Below are 10003 nucleotides of genomic sequence, written 5' to 3' on the forward strand. Positions count from 1 at the left end.
AACAAAACCAAAAAAAAAAAAAAAACAAAAACAAAAATGAACCCAAACAAAAAGGATAAAATGGAGAATAAGTAAGCTTACATAAAAACTAACATCGAAAATTTTATCATCTCGTTGTATGCCTTGATGTTGCACGTGCGTGTACGTACATGTATGCTGGTGTGTGTTAGTCACTTCGAAAATTAGCGCTTATCAAGCGACCAATAAATGAAGAATCTAATTCAAATTCTAAATACGCTTCTGTGGAGGGAAGGAAAGTCATTGAAATGAGATAGATGTACATTACAATGACTGCAGTAAAACAGTAATAACTAAATTAAGAAATAAATTAAAAACAAAATAAAACAAAAAAAAAAACTAAAAAAAAAAGAGAGAAAACACAAAGATGGTAATTAATAGACTCTCGTTTGTTTTTACTTTTTGTTCGCAACATCATATTCAGGATGACTAGTCAGCATTTATACATTTCCTTTGTAATAGCTTAAAGAAGAAGAAAAAATGAAATTTCAAAATTATGTGTGCAGCAACGAAAACGCAAAGAAAGGCCAATTGTTTTAAAACGTCCTACGAGCGTGCGCATTATTACGAAAATGTGCAGGAATGTTGCCCGAACAAGGAGGTAATTACGAAGCCGGTTGCTAAGCCAAGTCGAAGACCAGATTTATACGTTTACGATCCAATTGTCAATGAAAAACTGTCGACCTACAGAAAATATTATACTACCAAGGCATTGAATAACAAAAGCTTTGAAAGTCACGGAAAGGTGTATTTGTCTTCAAAATATACTTTGAAGTCACTTTATGATGAATATCGTATTAAACCTGTTAAGCCATTTGAACACAATGAGACAATCTCAGGTTTTGCATATTCATTATAATGAATTTTTAACTCAAATGGTCTTGTGGTTACATTTAGACATACTTTATTCATTCTTAATTATATTATGGAATCTTTGTAATAATTGGTTTACAAGATTTTCCTATGTTGTTCGATGTATAGAAATAATCTCAAGAACCATTAGTGGATTATTATTTTTAAATATTTTATTTATACGCTAATTGTACAATCGACTTCAAATTTAGGTACAGATTACGTTGAACCAACGGAAACAATTGAAATGAAATTATTACAAAATTTTTATACCGAAACGTCATCGAATAAAATAAACAGCTCTTTCAATGAACAACGAGATCATTTTTTTTGCCCCTACATAACCACTTCTCATTCTGTGCACAAACATTTCGATAAAACGCCAATGGCCAACGGTAAGAGTTGCGTCAGGTTCGATTACAAGAACGAAGTTAAAAAGAAAATTCCAGACGTTCAAACATTTTACCCAGTAAATCCAAGAGTTTTTTTTAAAGTTCCATTTGGCGGAGCTACTAGTATTTACAAAGGGGACTTTAAAGATCCTGCGACGAAATCTAATTTTAACAATATCTGTCTCAACACCAAACCTATAATTAAAATAAAATAAACATACCAAAATTAATTGTAAAATTATTACAAATATATATGATAATTTCTAAAAATATTTTCCATTTCAATATCATGTTTCAACATATATATAGTGACAAAAAAAAAAAAAAAAAAAAAAAAAAAAAAAAAAAGAAGTAATGCGGTAATAATGTCTTTTTCAAATTTTCAATGAAATTGTGATTAAAACTTTGTTTAGTTGGTGAATTAGAGTTGAGCGTACTACAACAATTAGTCTCCACGACCTTTTTTTTCTTCTATTCGTGCAGTTGATAATATAAACAACGCTAGTATATAAAAATTAATAAAATATGATATTGAATTGAACAAATGAAAAAAAAAGTGTCTTGAAAGAAGAATTTGTGAAATACAGATGATTCTTTAATTTATCACTCAAATTTGTATAATCTAGCGATGGTTTTATTTTTTTTTTTTTTTTTTTTGTAAATTGAAATTTAATGCGTATTTGCACAGAGTTTTTATTTACATTTATTTTTAATCGATAGTATATTTGTCAGTTGATTTATATATATATATATATATATATAAATGTGTGCGCGCGTGTATTTAATACAAATGAAACAGTTGTTACATGTTGTAAAAAGTAATTTAACGAGATTAAAATCATTTTTAACTTTTAATAAAATAATTACATGTTTCAGTTTAAAATGTGACATTATTATACACTTAAAGATAAAATGGAACATTGAAAAATCATCTATTTTCTCGGGTTATACATTAACATACGAACCGCTTATGAAACTTACCATCTTGGAGTCTTAATATATATTTTATTATAATTCAGTAGTTATTGAATAAAAATATAAATAATTTTATTGTGAAATAAAGAAAAAAAATCTTTAATAATGTTAATATGACAAGAGATAATGTTTATCGTTCAGACTCTGCTTCGATGATAATGTGATTTTTTTTCACATTTGTTTGTTATCAAAGACTGTGGAGTTGAAAATAAAAGAATCATATCACATCCTACTGCTTTTGACTAGTGACACATGCATATGAGAGTACAGTAAATACATTAATTATCTCAGTCAGTTTACAAGAGTTGGGCATGAATTTCAAAACTATTGTTAATGTTATTAGAAATTAAAACAAATTCAGCAAATTGCAAATTATCCCGTCTTACGACAAAAATTGTAGTAATTAATCGATTTTTCGAAAAACTATCGGTCACAAGATTAATACATAAATTGTTAAAATTCTTTTGCAGAATTTGTAATAAATAATATCAGCGTATTTCAGTATTAAATTATTATTAAGTAAATAATTAATTTTCGATAAATATATTTATTTATATTTACAGGCTTAAATGTATAAAAGAATTATTAATTACTGTTTTGACAATAATGTTTTTGTAACGAGTAGTGTATACATTAATCGAATATAACTTATAATTATACAAAATTTTATAATTAACACGAGTTATGTTTAGTACTAAATAGAGGATGAATTTCATGTCGTCAATGATGTCTAATCAATGCTATTTCTTCATATTATTCGATGGAAGTTTCAAATTTCAAAATTCAATAAACAATACAATGTTTAATGTTTAGAATGAGGTTTAGAAATATCGTTAAGTCGATTAAATGAAATACGATTTTGATTATATCAAGAGTGTTGCTCGATATTGTTCCTCTTCATTTTCCTTAATCGTGCATTTTTTTTTTTTTTTTTTTTTTTTTAATGATAGCGTACGTCAAGGAAATGTCTTGCCTTGCAATGATTAGCCGATCCCATTATTTTTATCTCTTAAAGTTGTAATGTTGAGTGAAATAGGAAGGAAGTTGCATATATTATTACGAGGACGAGGCTCTCCACATAATCATTATAACATTTCACGTCGGATAAGCTCGTTCGATCATTATCATTATGTATTATACAAAATGTTTGTCAATATAAATATATTTCTCTAATATTTCATTGATTGATACAATTCTTATATTTATATTGCCAACAGCAGCAACGACTTCATTCTACGACAAAATACAAAATTTCCCTTTTTTAGAATACGAGCTCCATAATATATATTGATATATATATATATACATATACATATATATTCGCATTTATACTAAAACATGTACATTAACAGATCTGGCGTTCCATCAAGTATATCGAATCTTTTACACTTATGAATAAATAATAACCGGGATATCTAAATAATCTTTATGGTAATAAAGTATTAATTAACAATAAGCTTTTTGTTAAAAACGAAAAAAAAAATAATAATAATAATAATAATAATATCGTAGCAAGATACCTTACAGTAACAGGAACAAGTCGATATTGCGAATGTATGTATATTTATTTAAAAGTTTATTTAAATAAATTTTTAGCCACATATATTAAACATTGCAGTAATATTTGTTTCTTAGCTTGTTCCGCAATTAGTATCCTTGTACCGTTATAGGCCTTAATTAATAATGAGTAAGTAAAGGAGTATGGCATTTCCAAACGACTAAATATGATGTTCTCGTGTGAAAGAAAGAAAAACAAAAAAAAAAAAAAACATTAGATCACAACGACCTAGCGCGAAAGAGTCGTATGTTAGAGTTTCAAGCTAATCTATATTTGTAATTTTTCACTAATTCACTATCAACAAACAAATTAATTAATTATTATAAACAACGGGGGGGGGGGGGAACTTGTATAAAAAACGTATAAAAATTATCGTTTATCATTAACGATACTAATGTATGCTTCTAACTATATATGTATAGTTGCCAACCGAAAATTTCTCCTAATTAATTGAAAACGCTACATTACTTATTGGTTGAGCGAGAACGAAGCTCTGGCAAGTCAAAAACGTGCGACGAGTTACGTAAATTAAAAATACAATTACCTTGATGGTGGTACGACGACTAAGCATTAGTATGCACAATAGTTACCAAACTATATTATTGTACGTATGTTATTATTATTATTTAATTCGCTAACGCGATGAAAGATAATCCGCGTACTTAATGAAATTATCCTCTGCGTAATGTGGCGGTAGTAGCGGGGGTAGTGGACCGATCGATCTCGTCGCCATTTTACGCGATATGTAGCGAAGAATGAGGATTCTCCGTCGTTAGTGGTCCCCGGTGGAAGCAGCAGCTTCCTCGTCATGTGGCACGTCGGTCGACGGCAAGTGTCGATCGATCTCAGAGGATGCCACCTACGCTCAGGAGTCCCGTGCGCTGTCTGTCGAGCTGCAGCGACGCCTCGCACATGACCTTGGCGCTGGTGCGCACGAGGAAGAGCAGCTGGTACTCGTCGGTGACGGTCAGTTGGGCCCGGGCCCGCACCAGGGCGTGAAGGACCGTCGCCCGCTCGAGGTCCAGCCAACGCTGGAGGGCCGTCTCGCGCTCACGGGGACCGCCGAGCGTCACGTCCGCTGGGCCCCACAGCGAGAACTCCAGGATGGATTTCACCTGCGGCATGAGTCACGAGAATGACTTAGTTAACTACTATTGTTTATACACCGTATACACCGGTGCGACTCGCTTGTAAGATTTTGCTTGCGGCATTCAAGTAGCTTTATCGACGTGTGTGTGCGCGTGTGCGTGCGCGTGTGGCTGGGGGGGGGGGAGGTGTGTGTGTGTGTGTGGGGGGGGGGGTTGAGTAGACAGGCAACAATATCAGCGTAATCGATCGACGTTTTGTCCTTGTCAATTGCATCTGACGATCGTATTGTCAATGTTGTCGGTACAAGGTGTGCCGGATTCAGCGATTAAGCGATCGTGTCCCACGATATTATCGCGAGTTAATAATTATCGTTATATCGATAAGTGCTTCTCAATAAGATAATCTCGCGTTAAGGAACGGCGAACGATGATCAAAGTAAATGCTCGTTATAAGCCAACTGCTCTAAGCTAAATCTACTCGCGTAAAAGAATACGAGATCGAACGATCTTACCAGCATAAACTCATACTTTCTCGTTATACTTTAATAATTACACAAGCCATCATAATGCGCATGCAAAGTTATTAAAACGAAGATTGTCTTAATTTACAATTACACGAGCTGAGAATTACTATACAGATATAACTTAATTCCATTTGAAGTTTAAGTCAATTAATTCGATAATGGCTAATAATGGGAAGGTGATTTTATATTTCGTACGTATTTGGCTGGATAGTAATCGACCGCCACCATTATCCGTATTATCTCGGGCAAGTTTTTTTTTTTTTTTTCAATTACTCGCGATAGCGTGGGTAGAGCTCAATAAGACGAAAGTAATAGCGAATAAAGCGATCGGCCGGTAATATCGCGACTGAGTCTTTTAATATTGTAATCAACGAAAATTGTCTTAAACACCGTCGGCGTTATTGAGAACGTTGAATTACAGCCGATTGAGCCGTGCGACAAAATATCCATCTAATTACACGGCTTATAAATAAATGTGTTTGTGCATTAATAAGCTTTCACTCGATGAATAGATTAGAGTGTCGAATTCTTACCTGCGACAGTGTAATTGCTTTCTCACGCATGAGCAATTCTTGAATAAGAGGGAGCTTTTTCACGAGATTCAGTTCTTCCAAGGCATTAAGCGCGCATTGGCACAGTGACACATACTCGTCCTTGTTGTTTTCCGAACTATCGATGCTCAACCTGTGTTATTAAAAGACATTTTTATACGTTGTCTATGGCTTATTATAGTTCCTTCGATCATTAATCGAGTCTTTGATATTTTGATAAAAAAAGAAAAAAAGTCAAAACAAAACACAAAACACACAAAAAAAAAAAAAAAAAAAAAAAAAAAAACAGAAAAATAGAAAGACAAGAAAAAACTTGACGTTCCCCATATATATTTATGGCAAGTCCGACGTGGACATTAAACTCAATTTAATGTAAAATCTTAATGCCGGTAGCCAGGATATCTCATAAGGCACGTAAATGCCGAGAGCAAACAACAAAACATAACAAAATACCCGGCAAATTGGTCGCACGACAACCATTAATTTGCTTTCACGGATAAAATAGCAAAACCACGCCCACGCAACGCCATGGCTCACCCTTGAAACAGATAGAGTCGATGATAGGCGTCCTTGTTCTCGCGGCAGAGAACGACGTTGACGAGGCTCCCGGGCGCCTCCTCGATCCCTCGCGCCTGGAGGCTCTTGAGCGCGCTCACGAGCTGAAGCAGGACGAAGGACGATTCCCTCGTGGCGTTCTCGTCCTTGATGCTGGCCTCCGCTTCGCCGATCGCCTCGGCGAACGACTTGAGAGTGTTGACTTGTAGCCGCGGCAGGACCGATATCGTAGCTGCGCATGTTTAATTCATCATTACGTTGATTGAGTCGAGTCGAGTCGAATCGAATCGAATCGAATCGAATCGAATCGAATCGAATCGAATGGAATCGAATTGAATTGGCGAAAGTATGCTAAGTAAGAAGACTCGAGCTTTTAATTCTCATAATTCTCATAATTCTCATGCCTCAAGTCGGCTAAGACAAGCACAAAGGGATAGTTATCGCGTTATGTTGAGTTGGGCGGGAAATAATCGCGGAAACACGCCAACGTCATGAAAATATAATCGAGGCTCTTCCCTGCATTACCAATCGTCTCGATCGGCCTAAAGCTTTTATTAAAAGCTTTTAAGCGGACCATGCACTGACCTTCCGCGGTTTTGCGACCGGTCGAATAGCCGAGCTCGGCAATGTCTTTGGGCACGGTGTCGATGAACTCGGCGATCGGTGCCAGGTAGAACTCCTTCCGCGAGACGTGCATGCCGGGCTCGAAGGCTACGCAGACGGTAACGTTCTGCTCGTTCCAAGCGGCCGAGAGGAAGACGCGTCGGCCCGTGACCAGCGCCGTGCTCCGATCGACGTTGAAGTCCCGGAAGCGGAGACTCGCTGCCTTGAGGCCACGCAGGCTCGTCCCCAAGGGCGTCGCCTGATTCGTCTGCCGGACGGTTTCGAAGGCCTTGATTATTCACCGGGTGAACTCGCGATCGGCGACGCCCATATTATATTGCTTTAATACAAACCTGCTCCAAAAATTGGGCGAGCGCCTCGTGATTGGCGACGATAACGGCGCCGTAGTTGTCCTCCAGGCTACGATGTACTATGCTTCGGCCCCTACGCTGCCTCAGCCTGCCGATTCGCGATTCTTCCTCCTTCTTCCAATTCTCCTCCGCGTTAAACACCTGAATGACAGTGGGAGGGAGGGAGGAAGAGAAAGAGAGTGAGAGAGTGAGAGAGAGAGAGAGAGAGAGAGAGAGAGAGACTAGATTGTTGTAAGTCGAATCGCCAATGCGACCTCGTGAACATGGCGCGCTCAGCGTCTTAACGAGGCGACTAATCGCAAGCCAGACCTTTTGCATCATCGATCGCTTGGAGTGTCGGACACGAGTAGGTCTGACCTTTGATTGTCCAAGGTTAACTATCCGGATTTGACACGGAGTCGCGAGTCCACCGGATCGCTTTTTACTTACGAACCTTGTCATTGTGACTGTAGGGACGGAAGGGTGAGCGAAGCTCGGCCTCGGTCTCGCTCATGCAGTACGGCAGAGAGCTCGACCTGATGAAGAGCGGCTGCTGGAACTTGAGCTCATGCTGGCCGGCGGAGTCGAGGGTACCGCTGTCCGACTGCCTCTTGGTGACGGGATGATTGCCGGCCCCGTGGCGCAGCTCGAGGCTCGAGTCATCGTGGTCGATCGAGCTCGTCGAGAGGTACTCGCAGGTCGGGGCCTCGCTCGACACCTGCGCTCGAATCAAATTCGCCTGTACCAGGTTTCCCTTGGGTCGCTAGCGTCATCGAGGCATGCCAGCGATATGCCACGGACGGGGGTTTCCAGCTTTTAGCTACCGAAATTGGCAATCGGGTGGGTAGGGGGCAGGGAGCGAGGGAGAGGGTTAGGAGCCGGGCTCGGCACCGAGGTGGGGCCTGGTTGGACGCCACCAGGGGGCGCGGGTCTAGACAGTTATTTATTACCGATGAGTCGGAGGCCGGGGTCCGCTGCCTCTCGGCCAGTCCGCGATGCCTCGACTGACCCGCGGTGACGGTGACGAGTTCCTCGTCGGGCCTCGACGAGCACGGCTGGGCCTGGGGCTGCTGGTCCCGCATGCTCGAGGTGCGCCGAGGTTTGGCGGGCGCGAGACCGCTCCTTATCACACCTGCAACATCCTCCGCTGCTGCAGGCCCTTCACGCCGGTATCCAACACGCCCAAGCGCGCCAAGTGTTAGTAATGTCAACATCACAAGACAAACAAGACTGCGGCACATTTCCCTCTCTCTCTCTCTCTATCTCTCTCTCTCTCACTCTCTCTTTCTCTCGCTCGTTCGCTCACTCACTGACTCTTACATACGCAAGCATACTTACGCACATGCACACGCACATACCCTCTATCTTACTCACTCACTCACTCACTCTCTCTCTCTCTCTCTCTCTCTCTATCTCTCTCTCTTTCTCTATCTATCTATCTCTTTTGTTTACTCTCGCGCAGGCATTACGAGTTATTTGTCGCTTGCTTGCTTTGACTTTTGCTTTATTTGGCTGGCGGCGAACGCTGGCTGGTTACTTATGCTGACTTTGCTCCTTTTTCTCGTTGCGGATTTTTGGGCGTTGATGGGTCGAATAGAGTGCTTTTCGACCAATCACTACTATCTTATCGTTGCTCTTGCAGCAAAATCCAAATTCGTATAAATGAAAGTATTGCCGACTGTATTTACAATAACTCGGATTGTGCCCAGTATTATGCAAATGTTAAGTTTTTTTTTATTATTATTATCATTATTTATGTTTTGTTTTTTTTTTCATCTGTATTTCTTCGATAAGGAAACACGTGCGCTACACTTTTTCCATCGTGTAAGATCGAATGAAAAGAGCAAGTACAGTACACTGGACGACACGAATTTTTATGTTTTTTTTATTTATTTTGTTTGTGTTCATGGAGTTTTTAACATTTCAACACGATGGGCGATAAAAGCGACGTCAGTAACGTTCGTAACGTTAACTTGACGAATCGAAATGCGATGTAATAAAAGAATCGTTACGATGACTTTATAAATTCTCACGATACCTGTGCACAAAAAAAAAAAAAAAAAAAAAAAAAATATAAAAAAATTAAAACCAACGAACAAACAAACAAGAAACGTGCAAAACTCCACTCTATAAACACTAATGAGATTTTTTTTTCATCGTGTCGGAATTAGAGTGAAGTATCCGTTCGTTTCTATATAATGCACGACAATTAAACTATTATCAAGTAAAAATTTCGTCCAACTTGATCGTCGACCATGTATGTGAAATAAAGATTTACAGCTCCAAGATGCATTCCGTTAAGTGCAACAGAGGCTAAGGAAAATGAAGTTGTCAGGAGCGTCTGACGTATAGAGAAGATAAAGAAAGATTCCGCGCTCGCTCCTCTTCAGCGGCGATGCACATCGCATTTTCTTTGTATGAGCACCAGCTGATATAAGAGTATTTATAAGAAGGAAAAGGAAGAACCACCGTGTGTGCAGGATGCTAGGGTTGCAGGACTCGGGAGGTAGAGAGAGGTAGAGAGAGGTAGAGAGAGG

At 38.8% G+C, this 10003-nt stretch overlaps 2 protein-coding genes across 2 annotated transcripts in view; one reads left to right on the forward strand and one right to left on the reverse strand.

Annotated features, from left to right (window-relative positions):
- Positions 1 to 342: 342 nt before the first annotated feature.
- Positions 343 to 1477, forward strand: LOC105364654 (uncharacterized). Its single transcript, XM_011502640.1, has 2 exons — positions 343 to 857; positions 1083 to 1477. Exons 1-2 carry the CDS (start codon positions 515 to 517, stop codon positions 1475 to 1477), a joined length of 738 nt encoding a protein of 245 aa, XP_011500942.1. The 5' UTR covers positions 343 to 514.
- Positions 1478 to 4527: 3050 nt separating this feature from the next.
- Positions 4528 to 10003, reverse strand: part of LOC105364664 (serine/arginine repetitive matrix protein 2) — a 15598-nt gene continuing 10122 nt past the window's right edge. Inside the window, exons 4-10 of the mRNA XM_011502652.1 lie at positions 8417 to 8625; positions 7921 to 8184; positions 7458 to 7628; positions 7099 to 7405; positions 6496 to 6745; positions 5941 to 6091; positions 4528 to 4910 (exon numbers count right to left, since the gene is read on the reverse strand). Of these exons, the coding sequence (XP_011500954.1) occupies positions 4641 to 4910; positions 5941 to 6091; positions 6496 to 6745; positions 7099 to 7405; positions 7458 to 7628; positions 7921 to 8184; positions 8417 to 8625 (1622 nt within the window). The 3' untranslated portion in view covers positions 4528 to 4640. The remainder of the gene's footprint in view (positions 4911 to 5940; positions 6092 to 6495; positions 6746 to 7098; positions 7406 to 7457; positions 7629 to 7920; positions 8185 to 8416; positions 8626 to 10003) is intronic.

This window comes from Ceratosolen solmsi, unplaced genomic scaffold (assembly GCF_000503995.2).
Source record: "Ceratosolen solmsi marchali unplaced genomic scaffold, CerSol_1.0 scaffold10, whole genome shotgun sequence".
NCBI classification, from domain to species: Eukaryota; Metazoa; Arthropoda; class Insecta; order Hymenoptera; family Agaonidae; genus Ceratosolen; species Ceratosolen solmsi.

Coding starts and splice junctions, on each gene's coding strand:
- LOC105364654 (XM_011502640.1), top strand. CDS start 515: ATGTGTGCAGCAACGAAAACGCAAAGAAAGGCCAATTGTTTTAAAACG. Junction 858..1,082: donor ACACAATGAGACAATCTCAG/GTTTTGCATATT, acceptor CTTCAAATTTAG/GTACAGATTACGTTGAACCA.